The 23538-nt window shown below is 45.1% G+C and overlaps 4 protein-coding genes across 4 annotated transcripts in view; 1 reads left to right on the plus strand and 3 right to left on the minus strand.

Annotated features, from left to right (window-relative positions):
• LOC128716381 (histone acetyltransferase KAT7) overlaps positions 1–13567 on the minus strand; it is a 51149-nt gene extending 37582 nt beyond the window's left edge. Inside the window, exons 1-4 of the mRNA XM_053811301.1 lie at positions 13550–13567; positions 13294–13477; positions 11247–13228; positions 10987–11181 (exon numbers count right to left, since the gene is read on the minus strand). Of these exons, the coding sequence (XP_053667276.1) occupies positions 10987–11181; positions 11247–13228; positions 13294–13477; positions 13550–13567 (2379 nt within the window). The remainder of the gene's footprint in view (positions 1–10986; positions 11182–11246; positions 13229–13293; positions 13478–13549) is intronic.
• Positions 13568–14501: 934 nt separating this feature from the next.
• Positions 14502–15991, plus strand: LOC128713956 (sphingosine-1-phosphate phosphatase 1-like). The gene is made up of 4 exons (XM_053808831.1): positions 14502–14877; positions 14991–15241; positions 15333–15505; positions 15574–15991. Exons 1-4 carry the CDS (start codon positions 14502–14504, stop codon positions 15989–15991), a joined length of 1218 nt encoding a protein of 405 aa, XP_053664806.1.
• Positions 15992–18015: 2024 nt separating this feature from the next.
• On the minus strand, positions 18016–19125 carry LOC128715484 (glutaminyl-peptide cyclotransferase-like). Its single transcript, XM_053810389.1, has 2 exons — positions 19042–19125; positions 18016–18954 (listed from the first exon to the last, which is right to left on the minus strand). The coding sequence occupies exons 1-2, from the start codon at positions 19123–19125 to the stop codon at positions 18016–18018; spliced, it is 1023 nt and encodes a 340-aa protein (XP_053666364.1).
• A 367-nt stretch (positions 19126–19492) lies between these two features.
• On the minus strand, positions 19493–21549 carry LOC128713781 (CCR4-NOT transcription complex subunit 10). The gene is made up of 3 exons (XM_053808648.1): positions 21464–21549; positions 19928–21397; positions 19493–19853 (listed from the first exon to the last, which is right to left on the minus strand). The coding sequence occupies exons 1-3, from the start codon at positions 21547–21549 to the stop codon at positions 19493–19495; spliced, it is 1917 nt and encodes a 638-aa protein (XP_053664623.1).
• Between the last annotated feature and the right edge of the window lie 1989 nt (positions 21550–23538).

The raw sequence follows: 23538 nt of genomic DNA on the forward strand, positions 1-23538 counted from the left end.
CGGCCAAAGTCGCCAAATATAAAAGTAACGAAACCATGGGAAAAAGGACATTTCATCCTTTTTTTTTGTTACTAGTCAAATGTGACATTTGCGTTCTGTAAATGTTCTGTAAGGAAAATCAATTGATTGAACTAAAATAAAATAACATATTATTCATTTCTTCAAGTTACAAAGCAGCCTTATTTTTATGAAGCACACTGTAAATGATCAGATCTTAATATATAAACATGATTTAATAATAAAACAGTTCTGAGTCCCCAGCAACGGCAAATTAACTGACAGCAACATGTAACAATTGTTGAATTAACTACGAAATTTATAAAAGATATTCTACAATAACAAACCCGCACGGATGAACCATCGGTGTAACTACGTAAGTACTACAATGTTAATAATTCCAATAATTCTTAAATTATTAAACTATCTTTCTGACTATTGATCACATTACAGAAGAAGGCCCTCAGTTAAAACCATAACGTTTCACATTCAAAAGATGCACTCTTTATGTGGCCCGGCTACCTTCAACTGCCCACCTTCGCGCTAATTTTTTGCTCAATTCAACCAAGTTGTCTCGCTGAAAAGCATACGGGATTGCATGAATGAAATATGAGTTCAGCAAACAATCTCCAAAAGCTGATTACATGCTGCATATCGTTCCGAGCTCCAAGATGCTGAACAAACAGTGTTTGAACCGAGCCCCAACCGGCAAGGGAAGGCGGTTCATTGTGTTCCCGGGTGGTTCCTTTGGCCCCATCGAATACCAGGCACCCGAAACGCAAACGTTAACGCGGTGCGTGTAACCTTCCGACCTTCCTGTGCCAAATGCACCGCCGCACAAGCCCAGCAAAGTTGTCAGGTTAATTATGAGCTGAAAATTTATATGCCCTTTACTGCGGGGTAGCTTTATTTTGCGCAAGCTCTTTGCGAGCACCATCGGCTTAATCGCGATTTTCTTGCCTTGGTGACAGCGTGGTAGTGCCGATCATCGTTCAACTATCGCACACCGCCCGCGTCAAGTACAGGCGGGCGGCCGCTGCGCTCTACCGATGCGTTGCCGAAGGAACCGGCGCAAAGCGGTGCGCGATTTTTTCGGGCAACATTAAGCAGCAGCGTGAAATTATCCATTAGCCTTCTGGCCGATTGACCGTGAGTAGGTAGCTGACAAGAGCCAGACTAAACGACAAATTGAGTACCATAAATCTGCATGGTGTGGTTTGTTTTATTATTATTACCACCGCTTTCTCGTTATACACACACAAAACCAGCGTTCAAAAAATATGCAACATACTTTTTGGATGTGCAAAACCCCTTGCGCGCACCGGTCAAACACTGGAACCTCTATGGTGGATAATTTACGAGCGATCGTGGTGAATATGTACAAAAAAAAACTCCAATAAATTATATGCAAAGTAAAAGGTAATCCGACCGTAGCACCTACACTTTCTGGAGGAAGCGAACACATCAAGACGTGGGCAGAAGGATTTTCTGCAAATGGTCAGTGAGTTGATCATATAGCTAGGTAAGAAATAGTATTCAGTTCGGGAAAAAAAGGAACATAAAACAGTATAACAAAAGGCACAACATTTCGCTTGTTACATGTATCAGAACTTAAGTTGAAAATCCATGACACTTACAGTGCCATTCACACGAAACACCACTGCACGGTGGCACACAACAACCGCTGTACCGATGGGGAGGTGCGTATGCTCCATACCAGACAGGCATTTGCAGCGAGCATTAGACAACTAGTCAAATTATTTCAGGTGCTATGCACTCTACACGCTTCAGCTCAATCAACTACCACAGCGCGGCGGTACGAAGAACAAAGCAAAATATGCTCAAGATACGCTTCTGGCCAGTAGCTCGTGCACTGAGCCACCATTGACGGATTTCGCAGCCGAAGCCGAACCCATCGCAAGACTTCACTAAACACCGTTCAAAACTGCTGCGCTAGCGCCACATACCATCCACCGCGCTGTTGTCCCTTTCGACGCCCAGAATACAAGGATTTAGGAGCGTCGCACTTGAAAGTGGGCTGTTTTTTGCTTCGTTCAAACGAGCCTCAAACAATCCAGACAGTTTGAATGTTTTGAGATAAAAAAGGGTACAAACTATTATTCAGACATCTGCAACGACCTCTTTAAGAAGCGATATTCAGTAAAGAGTCATTTGAATCATGAGTCGACAATGAGATCGTAAGATCTTTGAGGTTTAAGAATTCAGTGTTTATGCATTTACGATCACTTTAACACTAGTGTTCCACTTAATGCATATTCTTAGGTAAATTATTGTTACGGATTTTACGGAAGAGCGATTCGAATGATTGATCGACTCTTAAAACATGCATGATTTTTTAGAGATTCAGCATAATAAAAGATTTAATAATCTTGAATCATTGAAGATTCATGAATCTCCATAATGGAGATTCAGAATCATTCATTCCGTTTCTAAGTTTGTTCAGATTTTTGAATCCAGATCAGATTAATTCAAAAATATGTTTCAACATAGAGAGTTTCCGGATTTCTCATGTCTATGAGTTTATTTTTTGGCCTTCAAAATCGTCAATTGTTTATTTATTAATTCAAAATTTTTGGCGCCGGTCTTCCCAAGACAGGACTGAGCTAAAATCCCATCTGGACCAAACCCTTCGTAGCAAGGACTGACTATCGGGCTACGAGGTAAAATAAGCCGATACGGCCTGGTCGTTGTAATGGAAAAAAAAGACATTTGCATCATAGATTCCTAAGGCTTTCAGTTACGAGGAAAATCCATACATTGCTGCTCTAGAATACTCTAACTGCAGAAATTCCCATAAATCGAATCTTTCTATTGGATATTAATCAATATTAGTATTAAATAATCAAATTTATTAGGATTTTACTAACCCACACGGTTTACAAACCATGCACCAAAATGTATTTCCATCATAAATGTCGATTAAATGATCAAATTCACCAGACGCAACAACGCCAACCAATGCAGGCGCAAACAATCGAAGGGATCTTTCACCTCACAAAAACGCACCTCCCATGTCAAAAGGCCACCCAGGATGGAACCAAGGCAACGGGAGTTGGGCAGGACGAATTAAAAAGAATATTTTATTACTAAAGTACCGCGACCGTGCGCGACGGCGGCACGGAAACATAAACTCACACACAATGGTCGAACCGAACACCCTCACCCAAACACCAAAACGGCCGAAGGAATCGGTGCGACATCAAATTTTATTATCCCGTTTCCTATTTGTGCGTCGCTGCTGTGTGTCGGCCCCGACTCCCGATGCCCGGTCCGGGACAGACTGCTCTAGCCCCGTAGCGTTTCCGTAGCGTCCCCGGGAACAAAGACTGACGCGCGGTTCTGCTCCTTTCCCCAGGCAGAAAAAAAAACCCCAACCCTCCCACTCTAATGCTCGTCTCCCAATGAGCGTAGCAGCAATCACTTTACGTATTCGTCCGACCAGACACACCCGACAGGCGCGTGGACGTGGAAATTGCAAACGTGCTCCACCGAATTCTCGTGAAAAACTTTACGCTCCACTCGGGACAGACTACGGTCCACCAAAAAAGCCCGACACCGGCTCGGCACACTGCACAGATCATTGCGATGCGTTTCCGTTAGGAGTTCCTGCAATTCTTCGCTACGCAAAAGCCGCATTTGTTTTGGAGTGTCGTGGGCGGGGGTCGTCTCCCCGTCACTCCACCCACGCACGGAGTGGCACTGTGTGTGCCGAGCAGTCGTACAAGTACACACATTCATCTTTTGTCGCATGCTGCCGACAAAAGCACCCGCCCGCCATCGTTATCCCGCCCCTCCGACACAAAGGCTCTCGCTTATACAGCCTCTGCACCTGCCATTCATTCTGTCGACATCCGGCCAACCATAGAGCCATAGCCCCGAACGCCATCACCATATTATCAACCGTTTATTAAATATATACATATTAAACACTCCGAAGCGCACACCCTGCTGCATGCTAGCCATCCCCGACGCATCGTGTGTATCGTCCTGTTCCTGTCTGGCCGTCACAAACCAACCCCAGCAGTTCCGCTCCCTTTTTGTCACACTTACTCCTGCAGTACCGTGTAAGCCGTTGATGTTCCGGGAGTCTAAACTCTCTCGGTGCAAAATTCCACTCCAAAAATTGCAACAGGGAGGATTTCAGTCATTGCAGCACGGGAATACCGGGACCGGTTTAATCCGCGGTCGTCCGAGGAGTGTCGCTGCTATTCTAGGGGTTTCCGGGGAATAAGGAGTAGCAATAGCAACAACAAAAAAAAAACCTTCAAGGCACAGCTAGAAAGGGAACCCGCATGTTCCCACCACCACACTCAGTCCTTGTCCTTGCTTTGCCAGCATCACCAGACGCACGGCACCATCCCAACACGCCAGATATCGTCTGTTGCGGGTGGCGTTCGTACGTTCCCCCTTCTTACAGCCGTCTCCAAACCGCTCCACCGCCACGCCAGACACAAGGCGCACACCAAATGAAAGGGCAATGACCGAATTTCAGCCAGCCAAACATGCCGCACATGCCGTATCCCAACATCATCAGCCGGTTTGGCATGGTTAGGGTGAGTCTGTTAGTCTCGTTGACCTTCCCCATGGTCGTTGGTTTGCCGGGTAAAAGTCTTCCACAGCCCGCCAAACAGCCCGCCAGCTCCCGGGGAACTCCCCCTGGACACAAAAACAGCCCACCGTTCCGGATTCTGTGTAGCGTTCGCACCAAAACCTAGACGCACATAGACAAAACATTGGCGTACGATGGCGGTTTTTGCAACCATACATTCGCCCCAATCCAGCCGGATGTGTAGTAGTTGTGTAGTAACGCCTGATACCACCGTGCCGCTTCTCAACGTGCGCACACACACACGCGCGTGAGCGTACGCCAAGCAGTGGTAGAATCGTTTGCAGGAATGGGATTGTGAATGAAGAAGTGGAACACATGCTCGCCTGCCGACGGATTCGCCAAAGGCAAACGCGGGAAAAACATGACCAGTTTTCGGAACTCTCCTCTCCAGGTATGGTGCAAATGTATGTGTGTGTCTGTCTGTGCCACAAACACAACCGCGTACTTTGGCCTGGCCTGGTGGAGTCTGGTGCCAGGTTTGTTCCCAGATGATGTACATGATACGCCGGGAGTCACACCACCTGCTATACCCATTGATAACTTTTCGTCCTTTTCTTGAAAGGTACACACCATCAAGCGAGTCCTTCGTTCGCGTGTGTTACGAAAGAAAAAACACTACGAGAGAAAGATAGAAAAAGAGAGTGAGAGAGAAATGAGCTAGTACTTGCCACCATGTTTGATACAACACTGGTAAGCAAATACAAAACTTTCCACAGACACATACTCACCAGGCACACATACATTGTGCACAAAGGAACAGAACATAACCACCCGCTTGTATGTGTTTATCCTTCTTATATACCGCGCATCGGACACGTGGTAGTGCGCCGCCTGTATGTACCGGCGCTTTCCACACACCCAGCTGGACCTGGAGATCTTGTGCCCGATGCCGTCATCAGTTTCCCCGGATTGTTCAACACTATCTCCGTCTCCGGTGTCGGTGCGGTTCGCCGTCCCGTTCGCTTGCAGCAGCTGTACGGTACGGCTCTTCGAGGAACCCAATATCAGTGACGCAGGACGCATCGGGCGAGTCTAAAAACGCCCGACATCGCCCGTCGAGTGGATCGGTGATTTTTTTTCTTTCATCTCAATTCTGTATCCCAGCGCGTGTCTGGCTCATGCGAAAAAGGGTCTGGGCGCGTACGAACTCGTCCTTCACCTTCACCCAGTCACAGACGGAACCGGGTGGGGCAACAGTGCGGCAGGCCGTTTGCGGGGAGGAGTTTTTTTTACCCCGTTTTCGCCACTCTAATACTCTCCCGCCGTCCTTTATGTATTGTGTTGCGGCGAGCATGGTTGGCATAGGAGATTTATCCTTCATTTATCCTTTCGCCGGCAATGTTCGTCTGCTGTCGAAGAGAGCGAAAAGAGGCAGACAAAAAAAAAACGCTACGCACACCCGTGATCGTGGGAATCAATGGAATGGGGTGCGCACGACAACGGTTAAACAACAACAACAACAAAAAGGAAGCTCCCAGACAACACATACGCACACACGCTCTGCACCTAACGGTGCGTGCAACAATAGCGTCGACAATGGCACGAAGATCCGGCAAAATCTGGCGGGAAGAATCGGTTACGCATGCTATGTGTGCAATGCCCTTGCGACACACACACAAACGCTTGCCCGACCACCTCTCGCTGGTGATGATGCTGATCCGTCCCAGTCTGCCCTTCCTTCCACACACCCATCCTGACTCCCCTGTAGCCTGTCTACCGGCGGCGGCACTAGCGGAAGAACCACCGATTGGAACCCCGGCACCAAAGGCACCCTAAAAGTATTTTCACAAATTTCGCAAAACCTCTTCGTTATCCTGGCATCCTGACGTTCGTGTGTTTGAGTTTTTTTTTTTTTTGTTCGCAGTTCGCTAAACAGTCATCGGCTCTCTTTTTCTGTCCCACTGGATGTGTCCTTGCCATCCACACACGCACACGCACACAGACGGCTCGCGACACGCGCCATGTCCCGACACCCAGTTTTACAAACTTCATCCGATGGGTCGCACCCGTTTGGGGTCATTGAAATTTTGATTGCATCGTTTGCAACAGTCGGGTGAGAGTGTGTGCGGTTTTTTTTTCTTCTTCTCTGTTTCCGGCTCGTGGCGTGCGGTAATGGTGGCCGCGGATACACGATGCTGCGAGCGGTGAGCATCAGTCACTTCACATTCTCATGTACGAGTCGGCGAAGATGGATATTGCAGGGAGCGTTTGGGTTTACTGTGAAATTGAAGAACGAAAAATCAATGCAAAACCATTGTCACCATCGCCTGTCCCGGACGCCCTCCAATAAAACCCTCGACAAAAGGGAGTTTGATTCGTCCTTGTACAAGAGCGCTTGGCGTTGAGTTGGAGATCTGACGCTGACTTTTAACGGCAACGGCCTGTAAGGAGGTGCTGATGAGGGTTTGGTTAGTTGTAAATTTTACCAAAAACCCTCTCCCACCTGTCCAACGTTTGCCGGCTTATGGCGCAAACCGTCCCGTTTACCCATCCTCCAGCGCACAAATAGTTGCGGTTTTTTTTTTTTGCAGCGGACAGGACAACAAGCTCACCTTGCCACCTGTGTGCCCTCGGATGCGGCGAATCGTTCCGATGGCAATGGCAGCCGGGGTCGTTTGGTGTGGGCCTGCCAGCCGTCTAGACACTGCCAGACAGAATCCGCATGATCGCGGGCATCCGCAAGCAAAAAGGGTGAGAGACCATTGGCAAAAGTTAACCCCAGACGTCTGGTGCGGTCAACGTTGACGATGCTGCTAAGACGATAGACGGTTGGGAAGGGTGTAGAAGAGAGGGAGGAGACAAAAAAAACACTCGCTGTGCTGGTCCTTCGGCCAGCACGGCAGCGGCATCCTTGAGTTTTTGGGGATAGCGGTCCCCCAGCCCGAGAACGCTTCTGACAGCCACGCCACGGGACGCTGTAACGACCGACCCGGCCGACCTCGGTGCCCGCCATCTTCCACCAACTTCGATCTTACGAATCAAGCGACGCAAAGTTCATTGACCAATTCATTGCAATCGTCGGCGGCGTCGTCATCGTCGTACGATGGCCCCGGCTTGCGAGTGCCATCCCAGGCATGAGCCGAACGACGAGCCTTCTCCCGGGAGCCTTCGGCACACAAACACAACCGCGATGCTGCACAAAGCGTCACTATGTACTAACACACCGGTACACACCGTTTGCATCCCGTTTGCATCCCCGAACCCCTCCCACCATACCACGGCGGCAAAGACTAACGATCGGAAGTACGTGATGCCTTGCAACTTCCGGTGCCGGGGGTTGGTTTATTTTTTGCCATGCATCGATTGCACATACAACATACATATACACACACACACAGCTTTGGACAGTGCAAAGGGGTTTGGTATAGAGGGGCGGGGTGATGCCGTTTTCCTCTCCCTGCCTTAGGAAGGTTGCCTTTGCGCAAGATAAAAATTACCAAAACACACAACGCGCCCCAAAGCGACGGAGTGATGGAGGCGCCTGGTTGAATGTACGCGGAACAGCTCGTTTTTGTGGAAATTTTAAGTGCAAATAAAGGTGTGTTCGATCAGAAATCGATCATACGCGATGATGCACCAAGCGCAGTTGCAGACATATTTTTGTACGAATCAATATTTCCCTATCCTCAAGAAATAGCGCCTTATTTGAGAAGAAATTAAACAAACCCTGTTGGCTTCGTCTAATAAAAATAATTTAATCATCCCTTATACCACCTTGTTTTCTTCTTAAGGATATACAAATAGGAAAGAGCACATTCAAATAATGGCACGAAATAATCAAATTATAACAATTTACACTCAAATGCACTCCTGACGCAACTCTCGAATCAAGGATCCACTCACGGTGGCTGGACAAAACATCCATTCCATCCGACGGTCATCGACGGCATATTGATGTCTATAAATTTGGGAATGGGAAAAAGAAAATACAACAAATTTTCTACTAGTGCGCCGTTGGAACTCAACCTGCTCCTATTGCATTGCAACAATAACCGTCTCCTGCACACACCCGGCAGACCGAAGGGAAGGAGCAGACAATCATTCGATTGGATTGACCAAAAATGATGCTCGGAAACCATAAGGGCATCTATATTCAGGACAATGCAACCAAACAAAAAAAAAACAGTGTACCGCACACAGAATTATGGACACATCTATCGCATTCGGGTGGGTGTGCGAAAAGGAACGGCACGGTAACAATCAGTCTACGTTTCAAACGCTTACTCTGCACCGGGATTTGTCCAAACGCTAACATGAATGTGCTCTTTTTCAGCGCCCTTGCTGGTCGGTCTGTCTGTCAGTTCTTGTCGCTCACAAAAAAACGTCCTCCGAAGCCTTCTCGAATTGGACAACTGTTGACAAATGTTAAAGAGAATTGTGATTAAGATTGTGTGAATACTGCTTGAGTATATAACTCAATATAAATATTGTAACAAAATACATACAGCCAACCGTGGACAGTGAATATAACCTTGCAAGATAGCAAATCTGCCAAACCTCCATAGATGAATGTTTTCCCACTCGAGAATAAACGCTTCACGCTGTCTAATAAAAGATCATCTTGAAAACTTCCGCGTTCGAGAAGTTTTCTCCCGCTACTTCGCAGAGAAAGAATAGAGTAAAGTAATTAAAATCCGTACAGTTTGCTTTATCGACCTACACAACTGTACAGACAGAATCTACCCACATCTACCGGTGCAGTAGTAACACCATCCATCCGTAAATGGTCGTTATGTTGGAAAAATTTAAACACAGTTGAACGGGATGGATGGGGTGGTGGTACTGACCGGTGGTTCGACTCTATCGGTGGAATGACCGTTGCGATGATAATCAAAAACCAAAACGGGAAAACGCCATCGGTTTGTCGTAGAAGTGGCGGCGCAGATGCAGATACTGCGGTATGGTGAAACTAGGAAGCAAAAACCCTTACTTCCACTATATTTTACGCTCAACAATATATATATTTATACCCACACACACGCACACGCACACACTTCAGCGCAAAAGACCACGAGCAGAATCGAAACCATAACACAGAAGCAGCAGCAGCCAACGGCACGGGAACGATAGACAGGACGTCCTGCATTCGGTGGTTTTCAAACTCTCCCGGTTTTCGTCTAGGCAGCGGTCATTGGCCTCGACAGACACGGGCGTTTACCAGGAGCCATCCGAGTGTACCGATAACGAAACCCATCCCACCCTGGTGCACGAAATCCTTTTCCAGTCGATTCTGGATGCTTGATAATGATTGCAGCGGCACCGAGCGCGACGATGCTCGATGATCATGATTATTGTAATTGAAGCCATCTCATTTTACTCTTTACGCTCTATCTATTTTCCACTCTCTCTCTTTATGCCTGGTTTATGCCGTATCGTAACACGTACCGCAAGCTCTTTGACCTTCTTGGGGAAGCGTCGTTCCGAGTGTTGAACTTTTCGTTTTCGAAGCTTCCACACACAATTTTGTCATTTTACTATAAGACTTTCCTCAAATTTCTAATTATTAACGTTATTACATGTTTGTTTTAGCTTTTGCAGGATCGTGACAAAGGATTAGACCAATATTATATGGCGATCAAATTAATTAATATAAAACTAAGGAAAATAAAACAATTTCTAATTTTAATAGTTTCTTTTTCCATTTGATTACAATCGAGGCAAAACAGTTGATCGATGATATTATGACAATTAAAAGTTAAAAAGAATTGTAAACAATTCTAAAATTATGCAACAAAAATGAAATATTGCGGAAGCAACAAAAACCCCTGAAAAATACGTCAATATTGCAAAAAAATGATTTTTTATAGTCAGTTCTATTTCACTTTTTTACATTATTTTATGTTTTTGCTATATTTTATATATTCACTTGGTTGTTAAAGAGAGACTTTTATATCTTTTTTGCTATTTTAAATAATAAACATACTATCGAAAGCAAAATATCATTCAAATCAATGAATTCGAACAAATTATCTTTCAACACTCCAGCAAATATCATTTTGAAGGAACATTCACTAGCGAACGGTAGAGGGCACTGCTGTCGCGTGAAAGATTTATGCCGTACATTCGGACAGTAAACAGTCATACAGAGAGATTTGATGCAAAGATTGCCAGTGAATAATTTAAGTGTTTTAAAATAAAATAATCTATAACATCACACAACTAGGAATTCTAAACTATTTCAAAACTAAGCTTAAATATCGTAATCCAAATTTCAGCAATAAATATTAAGATATCTTTCAACACAACACATACTTTGACAGGTTTTGAAGAATTGTGAAGAATTCAAATAAAACATCCCTATAGAATCGTTCACCAAATACAAACAAGAAGCTAATTCACGTTATGCTAACAACACTTACCTTGCTGAAATACCCCACCGTATGGCAGCCATCACTATCGGCCAGCGTCATCACGTAGAACAGAAACGGTTCCACGTCGTAGTACAGCGTTTTATGGTCGAGAAAGAATTTCGCCAGCAAACATAGATGCTGGCAATACTGCTTGTGCCGTTTACCATCCACTTGCCACACGCCAAGCTTGCCCTTGCGGTAAATCTGAAAACATGAAGCATGCAGCATTCAGTCAGCATTAAATCCGCAAAGAACGGCTCATCTTGTACCTCATCACCCGGTGGATGCCGCCAGACACATTTGGCCGCATGGCGCTTCATTCCCACTTCCGACTTTTGATACCGCAGGCAGAATTCACACAGATACAGCTTTGGTAATCGCGTCGCATCATCCGGATACGGCGACTGGTACCACACCTGCATACAGTGCCGTCCCATAGAGATGTATTTCGTACCTTTCCCGGTCACCATGTCGCCTAGCTCTTTTTCAATACTTTCACTAGCCAGTGCTTGCGCTTCGCGGAACAACTGCAGATCATAGTCCGGCACAATGCCTTCGATGTTGGGTTCGGGCTTAACTTCATTTCCTTCGCGATCGATCAACGGTTTTGGACGTTCCGCCATCGGGGGTGGAGAGGACGGTTTGAAGCGTGCCCGCAAGTCACGGATCTTTTGAGCGTACAGCTTCTGTTCCGGTGTTTGAATCTTTTTCGAATTCTCGTACACCGGAATTGATCGTCGCCGATCGTCCTCACGTAGTTTGCGCTCGTGCAGCAGTTGCTTCGTTTGGTCGATCGTCATATTGTGGTACATTGGGCACGCCTCCAGGGTGAAATGTTTCTCGGACTGACCTCCCATGTGCCCCAGCGAGTCACACTTTTCCAGCGGACAACGGCGCTCGATCGGCGCTTCCTCGATGAGCAGTTCTTTCGTGTTCGGTTTATCGTTCGCCCGTTTGCTGGACAACGCGTTGGCAATATTATTTTTTGCCTTACCTTTCGACGGAACGGTGGGAGCTTTCTTGACCGGACTCTTCGAGGCGGCATTCTTCACACTGTCTACGTCGGAATCCGTTTCGGAGGCGTTCTTGCCAAGCAAATGTTTTGATTTGCGTGTGCTTGCCGAGCGAGTTAATTTTCTCGTTTGTTTCAACGTTTCCGTTTCCGAGTCCGAACCAGCAGCGGTACCATCCTTCGTGTCATTCTTCTGTGGAGTTCTTTCGAGCACCCGTTTCATCGTGTTGGTGGACTTCTTGTAATTCTGTGCAGCTGCTGCACTGATCGACGGCGACGAGTCATCGGAGGATTCCGTCTCCGTGTCCGATGATCCACTTGAGGATGATTCACTCGAACTAGACGTGGCTGAGGAGAGTGCCCTTATGGGGGATTTAATCGACTTGGACGATGGAACGGCGGTTGGGCTGGCAACTTTGGTTATACCACTCGAACCGCTCACCTGTGGCTTTACCTGCCCGACCGGTTTTGATCCCGTGATGTTTTGTGTACCAACTTGCGATGCCTTTCGAGGACGACCACGCCCACGCTGCAATGCAGCAGTACCAGTGGTACCACTTCCGGCAGGATTCTTGTCAAACACATCGGAACCCGCTCCCGTGTTCGTAGCCGAAGCGACATTCCCACTGGTAGAGCTGGAACTGGACGTCCGTCTATCTTGTAAGTCCGGTTTTTCCGGTGTCGTTTCCACCTCCGATTCCGATGAATTGACCGGCGAAAATATACTCTTCTTTTTGCCCTTGCTGGCAGGTGTCGTTAGTGATTGAGCCGCATTTGCAGTCGGTTTTTTCACCCCCGTTCCTGCACTGGCACCGTTGTTGTTTGATTTGTGTAAACTTTTTACTACCGTACTAGCCTTTACGGCGCCCTTTGTTGCGGGAGCTGCATTTTGATGGTGCTGTTGATGTTGCTGTTTAATGACGGACGGTGGAACCTTACCACCACCGATCGGTAACGATCCCGTTGCTCTTTCCTTGCCCTGAACAGAGGCAACATTGGATTTTTTCTTTCCTATTTCAGTATTTGGACCTTTTTTGCCAGCCGTAGTCGATTTGCTGGTATCGGGCCCTGAGTCATCGTCGTCGCTCGATGAAATAGAACTTTTAGAAAGTTTTTGTTGTTTGAGTGGTAGTGATTTTTCCTTAGCTGCATCTGGCTTACTGCCGGGTTTGATTGTAGCCCCTCCGACCTCGGAACTTCGTCGTCTTACAATTTTGTCATTCGTTTTCGATTGTGTGACTAAAATATAAATGGATGTAAAAAGTATTATAGGTGTAGTTTTCCGGTAAACTTGGTATCCTAACCATTTCCACTCGTTGCTCCGGGAAGTGCGGAGTTGTTGCTACTGGTTGGACGAGGTAACGGTTCTCTTGAGCTAGATGAATCACTTTCACTGCTTGAACTTCCGGAATCGGATCCTCCAGAAGAATCCGTCCCACTGGAACTGGAGTCAGTCGAACTGCCACTGCTGGACTCCGTGCTTGTGGACTGCAATGGATTAGGACGCATAAGATTACAGGTGATTACAATAAAACGAGGCTCAAATGGTACGTAATTTACCTTTTTCCGCTGCGGCATGATGCTTAATTCACGACAAGTCTTCGCTCCGAATGAGGGACCGAGAACCTACCAGTACAGCAGGAATTTATCCTAAAAAACTTAAATACAACGCTCTACCACTGCACACTACTAACTCTTTGCCAAAACTATTCCAAATCGTCCATTGCAACGTGGAGAGCAGCTTCACAAAGTTATCCGAAAACCCGGTGATAAACCAACTTCAGGAACGGACAAACAATGTTCTTCTTCTTCTTTTTCTTGTGCCTTTAATATCTTAATTTTTCCAACACTGCTTCATTACTTTACTTTCGAACCGATTGCACAAAGTTTCAGAGAAGTTTAACGATTGCTGCACTCAGCGCAAATAGTTTTGCGATGCTCGCATTACAATTTAAGGGTTTTGTAGGTAAGTTTATTGTGAGCTGCTGTTTCTAAACGCTTTCCGTTTGTTTGTTGTGTATATTTTTTTTATTTTGCAATTGTTTGACATCTATATTTACTGTCACCGGGCTGTACCATCATGGCGCCATATTGAATGGAATGTTTATTTCAAACTGAAATTTAAATTTTGCTGTAATTATTATTTGAACGGAATATTGGATTATGCGTTTATTTTCTATACTTTTTGTTGGATGATTTTAGAAAGTAGCTAATATGCCAATTAAAATTTATCTATAAATCGCTCATGCTCATGCACTATCCCAACTGTCAAATTAAGAAAATGACGCAGCCTTGTTCTTGTCGTTCTCGATAAACATTATTGCGGTAGTCGTCGGTGTACGGTAGTGTCCTTTTTCCATCCCAACATGATTACGATTTAAGCGAACTGGAGCTGTTCAGCGTTAGCGGTGTCCTTTCAGGATTTGGTCCCGATTGTGTAACAAGTTCCGTTCCACGCAATAGTTAGCGTTCTAATATCTATCCTCAGCGTAATCATTTTTCCCCGCACAAAATGCATCCGACCCTTGAGTATCTCAAAAGCCCGGAGCTGGTTGTAAAAGTACAGGAATATTTCGGCATCGAGTACCAGAAAAGTGATCCCTTATCCAAAACCACCAAGATAACCGGCACACAGAACGGTACGGCCAATGGTAAAGGTGTGCCGAGCAATGGGTACAGCACCGTGAATCATGCGGATGGGAAGAAGATCGATGATAATGATAATGCTTATCGGGTGACGAATTACTTCTGGTACGTGCTGTTCATCGTTGGCACCGAGCTGGGCGATGAGATATTCTACGCCACGTTTATCCCGTTCTGGTTCTGGAACATTGACAGCGCCGTTGGTCGCAGGGTCGTTATGGTATGGTCAGCGATTATGTACGTAGGTAATGCATCTGCACGAAGATAACGACCGGTGTTGTAACGATCAATGAGATCATTCGCTATCTTGGTAATTGCTTTCGATGATAAGACTTATAACGTGCCCAACATGTTGCAGGACAAAGCCTTAAGGATATTATTCGATGGCCCCGACCATCCTATCCAGCTGCCCGGTTGCAGAAAAAATGGGGACTCGAGTACGGAATGCCGTCCACGCACGCGATGGTCTCGGTCGCGATACCTTTTTCCGTGCTGATTTATACGTACGATCGGTATATCTACTCTATGCCAGTTGGATTGGCAATAGCGTGCGTGTGGTGTGCCGTCATATGCGTCAGCCGTGTTTATCTGGGAATGCACAGTGTGCTGGTAAGTACCATTCAGTGTTAAAAAGAGAAAGGAATGATCTTAGCTATAATTATTGCTTTATTGTTATTAATTAATTATTGTTTCCTTTTAGGACATTATTGCGGGACTGGTACTAGTCGTTTTGTTAATGATCCCACTGATCCCTATCGTAGATCGATTGGATCTTATTATCGTCACCTCGCGCTGGTCGCCAATATTCGTATTTACCATATCAATTCTACTGATTGTGTATTACCCCGACTCTGGCAAATGGACACCAACGCGGTACGGTTAAATTTTCATCCCAGAATCTTTTGTTCCTTATTACAATTTAATTGTTTCATTTCTTACAGAGGCGATACCGCCCTCACGGTTAGTGTTTGCGCTGGGATAGAAATTGGCGCCTGGCTCCACTTCCATTTGGATGAATTTCAACAACCCGCACAACCACCACCGTACGAAATCATTTGGCCTTCCTATAGCATGTTCGGTTTGCTACTGCTGCGGACCGTTCTGGGTCTTTGCTGCATCGTAGCATCGCGCGCATTCGCAAAGTCTATCTCGTATGCGTTCGTTTGCTTCATACTCGGGCGGGACAAAAACGAACTGCGCCGGTCGGAAAATACGCTCGAAAACAAGAACAAAATCATTGTCGAGCTGTCGTACAAACTGTTCACGTACGGTGTGATTGGGTTCAACACACAGTACTTGCTGCCGAGCGTGTTCAAACTGCTCAACATTGGTCGACCGGATTTCTACACGGAAATCTAACCTAATGATACAACACAAAACGTATGCATCTAGCGGATCAAAATCGCATCGAAGCACATTCCATCCACAAACGCCCAGTCACAGTGACCATACTTGTAGCATGTAGACAAATCATACTTAGAATCACATTTCTTCCAAACAAACGGTACTATACCGACAGGACGGTACTGTTTGCGGGGTTTTTTACGCCACACCTTCTCCACTATCTTGTTAAAGCCTTTTTGCTTCTGTAGTGTAGGCTAGCAACAACTGCTACTAACTATCCACTTGATCTACAATTTATTCCAGTCGAATCTTTCTTGCATAATCCTAATGCAATAGACATTTTATGAATAGAAAACTAGTAGTAACGGAAATGTAGTAGTGCTTCAGATCTTTCCCCCTTTTCACCTATATAGTAGATCGTTTCCAAAAGCAGGGTACGCTTAAATGTAACAATTGCACACGTAGGTAGTCAGCAGAGTGGTGTTACACGTTGTAGTGTCTAGAACAAAATCAGAACTCTCACACAGTTCGCGCGTTCGTTCAAGTGCTTCCCGTAGCCGTGAGGAAATAGAATGAGCAACGCTTTTATAGTAAGAGTAAGAATAGTGAAGCGTTGGAGTCCTATTCCGTACAAAGGAAAACCCACTACTACAGAGCTTAAATATCGCTACAACGAAAGGAAAAGGAATGAAATTCATACTGCCAGTAGAAGAAGCAATTGGATTGAATGTTAGTTCAGACTCTCCACACACGAGTGAGTAACTGGCCCCCAAAGGTGTTGGTGGGTTCGGATGCAAAGTATTCTAGTCTAAACAAAGCAACGAAAGAAAACACCAGTCCGTGGAAAGGTTTGGATGTATCCGCGAACCTTGCGGCGCTGATGTAGGTTGCAAAATCAGTACAACTGTACTGTAAGTTAGCGTTTAGACAAACGGTTCATCTCCCTGTGCCCCGGAAAGTAGAAGATTGTATTGAATCCAAAAAATGATAGATAAAATCAAACAAAGCAAATAATGGAGCAATACAATGATTTTTTAGCAGCTTTTCTTATCCTCACAGAATTCACGCCATGTGTGTGTAGGAAACGTCTTTCATGAAAATAAATGATCAAATTTCATTACAATCTACTCTTCTTTTGTAGTCTTTTACTTAGGTCTGGCTACTATTATCCCGGTTTTTCTGGCGAAGACATCGACCACATCATTCCATTTCAATTTCGGTCTACCTCACTACCCTTCTTCCAAGACATGCGGGGCCAAAAATCCTTGTGAACATCTTCACCATTTCTCAGCATCTTCGCTCTATAGTCTATAGTTTTGGTCAAAGTTCATGCCTCAGAGGCGTATGTGAGTACGGGAATTATATTAGTTTTATGTAGTTCAATAGTATAGCTATATAGTTAATTGAATGATATTTTTAGTATTTATAGTTCTTTTGTGTGCGACAAACGACTCAACAGGTGCGCAACCACGTGATTCCCCATGTGGTTTGATTTGTTACAAAAATCTTCCATTTCAATTCGACTATGGTTGAAAGAACTTGTTTTAGGTAAACCTGTATTAGTTCACCCTAGCGTTGTGAATTAGCGTGCTAGAAGGCGATAACAATGGATCGATTACGATCGTTCCCATGTGCGTGACCACAAGGGCATCGGGGGAAACCAATTTTGTGGAAGGCGTGAAACTGTGTCATCATCAGTCACTTTTTCCCTGGGAGTAGGTTTTTCAAAATAATATTCACCTATAACCTGACAAATAATTTATATCAATTTCAGAAAGGCAACAATCAGTAATTGGGTTGTTATACAATTTGTTCTCAACAAATTTGTTTATTGCACAATAAAATTATACTTTTAACGATATGTTTCGCTGCGAGAAAAGTTCACCAAAAAGATAAATTGCTGTTTGATAATTGATTAAAATTGCGCTTCCGTAACGATTTTCGTTTCGTACGTTCAAGGGTAAAATGCGCATAAAGCAGTGATTGTAAGTACAAATTGCGGGGTGTGGAAATAGTTATCAAAATTCATCCTTCGCCTGTCATAACGGCACATGCAGATACTCCATCACGAACACGGAAAATATTCTGATTAAATTGCGCACCGTCGGTACGTCCACGATATCACCATTATCTTCCAGCCTGTGCCACACGTCCGGGAAGGGGTGTGGGATGATGTGCAGAACGGGCACTTCACGCCTCAGGAAGGGAATGTGATCATCTTCGATCTGCGCCGAGATGGAATGTGGTTTGAAGTAAGCGATGGATTTTTGGGACGTTGAAACACTGCTTGTGCTGTAGTTTTCCAGATGACCCAGCTCGTCCAATCGGCGCTCGACCGAAATTAGCTGCACGTACCAGTTTTCCGTTTCGGAGAAATAGCTATAAAAATTGGGCTCCGGCGTCCCCAGCAGATCGAGCAGTACGAGCATGTCCATCTTTTTCAGCGTGTTGTCCCGCTCCATCTGCTCGGCAAGGTGCCGTGCGCCGTAAAGCGAATCCTTCTCGGACCAGTTTTGTATTGCTTCTTCACCATCGAAGAAAATAAACTGTAGGCTTAGGCCCGTTCTCTCTTTCACGGACTGCAGATATGGTTCCAGTGTGGCCGCCATTGTAATTAGCATTGCACACGGTACGGACGAATCCGTAGCGCCGATGAACTTTTGTCCGGGGAAGTATTTACTATCGTAATGGCAGGCAAGCACCAGATTTCGTTCCGCGTTCGGGTTGAGCGTGGCGATTATGTTGCCAAACCGTACCTTGCCCAGAATCGGGACGGTTTGCTCAAACTCGTCCAGATCTACCGTGTAGCCGAGCCGACTCATCTGTTCCACGATGTAATTTTTCACATTTTCATGGCCCGCGGTTCCGACCACTCGCTCAACGAGCAAATTTTCCAATGTCTGCGGCAAAAGCACCAACGGATCAGCTGCCAATTTCTGAAGGCCGCTCGCAGAAAGGGGCGATGGAGTGTGTTTTTGCTGAAATTAAACGGGTGACCGATAATAACACACACGCACGAAATAGTGTTTCTCAAGGTCTTGTGTCTTCATAACTGATAAACTTACCACATTCTTCAAGTTTCCATGCTGAGCGTTGGAATTCAGGAATGCTATCGCAACCAGCAGCAAAATGATATGTACTCGTGGCATTTTCTATGCTGCACCCCCTTTCTTGATTGATATGTGGTTTCAAAAATGTGATTAGACGAGCGTACTCGGCACAAGTTTTTGGGGTTCGTTCTTCCAGCAAACAAACGAACCGATTGTGACCCTTTGGGGCAAGTGTTGTGACTTCTTCCACGAAATTGGTTCCGCGAAACAACAGAGAAATGTCAGTTCGGTCGCAACGACAGTTGTCAAACGAAACATTTGAAATGTACGTTGAGCACAAACCAATGTAAATATCATTAGTTCGCACTGCAATTTGTGCAAATTTTAAGTACAAATACACTCCAAAATGGCATGGTTGGTTGAATTAACTTTTTGTTCTGTATATCATCTACTATTTACAAAACCTTTAAATCAAATGTGGCGTATCGTAACGTATCAGCAATTGCACTTTGTCGTAGTTTCCTAGCAGCAGCTCCTGGTAGACGTTCAGCATCTTGAGGTACGGCATTACCAACGGATGATTGCAGTTTCCCATCGCTATTTTAGCCTGTTCGTAGTCACCAATCAGAAATGACACCACTGCCCGATTGTAGTACATTACCGAGCGGGCAGCATCGGCAGAATTGATATTCCAGTGTGGGGAAGCTCGCATACCAAAATCGTCACCGGCCAGCTCAGTTATAAATTTTGGTTCCAGGTATGTTATAGCTTCCAGTGGCCGGTTCATCATGATCAATGCTTCCGCTGCGTACATATGCGAGAGTAATCTAAATGAAGAGAAAGGGGTTTAAATCAATTCGTTACCATCGGGATGGATTGATTATGAATGCCTTAGACTTACAAGTAAGACTGTGGTAAATCTTTCATGGTCAACATTTGTTTCGCATACTTCAGCGCCAAGCTATACTCGCCAAGAGTATTCAGCACATAGCTGTACGCGGCCAATACAGCACACTTGAGCTTATTGAACGAGACCAGCTTCATCGGCAGCGAAGGATTGCAAGGTACACCTTCGTATACCTTGTCCCAGGCAACCGTTTTATCGCTGCTCTCGGATTGACGGATCAGTTCCGGCTCGTGAAACTCCAACAGAGTGACTGCATTGCGTAAGCACAGCGAACCAAACTCGAGCGTTGTAGCCGGAATGGCTAACGATTGGTCACCATCAACTACGGCCGTTTTTGGCAAAGGATTAAGGATATACTTCCGATGCACACCACTACCCACAGTCCCGTGGCAAATGTTCGTGTTTTGTGTCTGCTTTTCCTGCCGGTGCACCATTATGCAGCATTCGGCCAACCGTAACCATAGGCGGGGATTATTGTGATTCGAGTTTAACACTATCAGCATACATTCGAAAGCTTCCTTGGGACGTTGAAGGTGCAGCAAAGCAAGTCCATGGTTGTACAGGATTTCGGGTCGCTTTGTAGCACCGACGCAGTACAGTGGGGAACCTTCAACCTTTTCCGTCGATGTGTCTTCCGTTGCAGATTTGTCAAACAGCAGTGCTTGCTGGAAGAATCGCGCTGCCAGTGCGTAGTGTTTTACCGAGAAGTGTATTACGCCCATATTGTTTGCCAGAATCGTATTCTGATCTTCACCGTGCTTGTTCACACTGACCGGTTCATTAGTGAACTGCTTCGAAAGTTCCTTGGCAGCCATTTGATAATCGTTGCCCAAGAAATATTGATGCCCTTTGAGGATGGAGTATTCCGAAGTATCTTCCAGTGGGATGGACATGTTCTTCTTTCCATTGAGTAAATTGGAACGAATCAATATTAACCGAAACTCTTTGCGGAACTCCTCGAACTGCAACTCGGATATATCTTTCCGGCTTTCGTTATCTATAAGTGGTTCGTCTTCATCTGAATCACTGAGAATGGCGTACACCTGTATGCCTAGTCGGTTCTGCAGCATTCCCAGCAATCGATTAGCCTTCTTGGGTTGGTTCGTATCGAGCAGCAAGTGCACGGTAAAGATACCAGCCCGCCGTAGCAAATAATCATCCAGCCGATCGAAGTGCGCCATAACAGCGAGCATTATCTTCAGTGCTGCCAGCGGTTGTTTGAAATGGTACAGCACGATTGCTTGATTCACATACGCCGCACAAGACTCCCGATCTTTTACGTCTACCGCACGAATCTCACCCACCAAACCGGTCAGTTGTATCATTGCCGAACGGAACTGATCGTACCGTCGTAGATCACTGTTGTAAAATTCCACCACTGCCTTGTTATGCAGCACCTTGGGATTGCAATCTTGCGTTTTAAGCAGTTTCTGCAGCGTTTGATGACATGCATGGTAATCAGCTCTGAAAGGCAGACGATTGGATTTACTGCTCTGCTATGCTACAAAACGTATCCTATTTTGCACTTACTTTTGAAACTCAATAAAAGCCTGCTGTTCGAGATCGCGCTCCTGGTCGCTGAGGGTAGGTTTTTTCGCTGGATTTGCATCCGCCATGGTGAAGATTGTTTTTGAATAACAAAACTAGCTGACGAACATCAACAGTGTGTTTGCAGCTCGAGATCGATGAAGACGAAATTAAGCGGAACAAGTGCGGTTGTAATTCAGGTCCACTTACCCTGACAGTAAGTATTTTATTTTATATTTATCTGATTATTATCAAACAATCTCAGTTTTGATTAACATAAAAAGCACCCAATAATGTGTATTGTTGCGTTTTTGGCTATAAAACAAATCTATCGTTGGTTCACAAAAATTTATCGATGAACCTGTAAATAGGTTCCATGTTGCAACAAAGAGCGAATAACCTATCATATTTTTTTACAAAAGATGATAGACATTGAAGTTGAGCAGTTTGTTTTATTGAACTCACTAAATTATGCGTTGTAAAATCGGGTTTTCTACGAAAAATAATGAGAAATAATTATTGGAATTGGAAATGGAAATCATAAATTGGAAATGTCCTCAATTTTCCGCGTGCTCGCCCACTGTAGTACGTTCCAAAGCAAACGTCAAAACGCCATAAAGCATCATTCCCATTATAGCATGTCGGTTTGTTTCAATTTCGTGCAAAACTTTTGTCCAGCGTGAATACGGCGTTTTTGTGTAGAATTTCGTGCAATTTTCCGTGAATTGGTGTATCGCGTGTAGTGTTTTCGGTGCGTATTTGTAGTGAAGACTTGTTTGGCGTAGATATCTGTACCGAAAGGTAGGTGGAAGCGTATTTAATGCTCAGTTGCCGGTTTTCCACATACGGGGCAGGATGCTGGACGGCAGAAGAAGAAAGTCATCAAAACCGGGTTTTCTTCGCATCAGGACTTGCTTTGCATGTGTGCAGCATCGCAACAGCGTGCACATGTACGGTACGTGTACGGTTGTGCGTACAACTCGGAAGTGATCAATTATCAAAGCACTTTTTGGCCGGTACGAGGCTGGGTTCAGTGATGGGTTTAATTGTTCGAAATTGGCTCTACCGTATAACGATAGCGTGCGAACAAGAACCAGAAGGAAAAAGCTCGGAACGAAATATTAAAACTCGCGTTGAGCGCCATTCTTGTAGGTAGAGAAACGGATAAAATTTTCGGTAGAAAACGGGACGGAACGAATAAAACGCGAGCGAGAGAGAGATAGGGACAAACGGGACATGAATCCAGCCAGTTTTTCGGTTATGCTTCCCTCCCCGCGCGCCATTCCACGCTCTTCACACTCGTTAAACCGTTGGTACGAGACTTTCGTTTATGCTCACGTACACCATCGCAACTATCGCCACCATCGCCGGCTTGGTGGTATAGGTGCGAGCATACAAAAAGCTGTTAGATGGAAAGAGAAAGAGCCAGTGGACAGGCATCACATTGTTCCCATACTGGTCAATTCGACACATTTTGCCTATTATTGTAATATTTTGCAGTGCTGAGTTGATGATAATGAAGTAAACTAATTCTAGTACGAGAAGTTGGCTCCATTCATCACGGGAATCTTTCGGAAGAGTCCTGTGACAAAAGGTGTGTGTAGGGTGTGCAGGGAAAGCATGTTGAAAAAGATAAAGAAGCGGTGAGGCAGTTCATGTTGGTAGTTATGATAACGCGAAGCTATGTTGAGTCTGGGTTTGGTTGCTAGGTCGCAAGAGAATTCTCTCGATTCCGTTCTGAAGAGAGTAGCATAGCTTCTGGGTATGCTAAAAGTCAGCAGAAGGGAGATTTAAATTTGCCGGAATTGCCAGCAGCAGCATGCCAAATAACGCCAATCAAAGTGTCCATTTTGGTTTAGCGGTTGCACAATTAATTCGGACTTTGATGAAGTTGAGCACTTCTGACAAGGTTGTTTTATATTAGACTTTGGAACAACTTTGTTAAATTCGCAATTCACAAACCAGATTTCTCAAGCTGGTACAAATATGTTATCTAAGTTCTTTTAAATGTGTAATTATTATAAATATTGTTAACATAATTGTTTTATTAAACTGCCGTCGATTAAGTATACGTTTTT

Source organism: Anopheles marshallii, chromosome 3 (assembly GCF_943734725.1).
Source record: "Anopheles marshallii chromosome 3, idAnoMarsDA_429_01, whole genome shotgun sequence".
NCBI lineage: Eukaryota > Metazoa > Arthropoda > Insecta > Diptera > Culicidae > Anopheles > Anopheles marshallii.

Coding starts and splice junctions, on each gene's coding strand:
- LOC128713956 (XM_053808831.1), top strand. CDS start 14,502: ATGCATCCGACCCTTGAGTATCTCAAAAGCCCGGAGCTGGTTGTAAAA. Junction 14,878..14,990: donor GTCAGCGATTATGTACGTAG/GTAATGCATCTG, acceptor AACATGTTGCAG/GACAAAGCCTTAAGGATATT. Junction 15,242..15,332: donor TGGGAATGCACAGTGTGCTG/GTAAGTACCATT, acceptor GTTTCCTTTTAG/GACATTATTGCGGGACTGGT.
- LOC128713781 (XM_053808648.1), bottom strand. CDS start 21,549: ATGGCGGATGCAAATCCAGCGAAAAAACCTACCCTCAGCGACCAGGAG. Junction 21,398..21,463: donor GCTTTTATTGAGTTTCAAAA/GTAAGTGCAAAA, acceptor TCTGCCTTTCAG/AGCTGATTACCATGCATGTC. Junction 19,854..19,927: donor GATTTACCACAGTCTTACTT/GTAAGTCTAAGG, acceptor CTCTTCATTTAG/ATTACTCTCGCATATGTACG.
- LOC128715484 (XM_053810389.1), bottom strand. CDS start 19,125: ATGCCACGAGTACATATCATTTTGCTGCTGGTTGCGATAGCATTCCTG. Junction 18,955..19,041: donor ATGGAAACTTGAAGAATGTG/GTAAGTTTATCA, acceptor GTTTAATTTCAG/CAAAAACACACTCCATCGCC.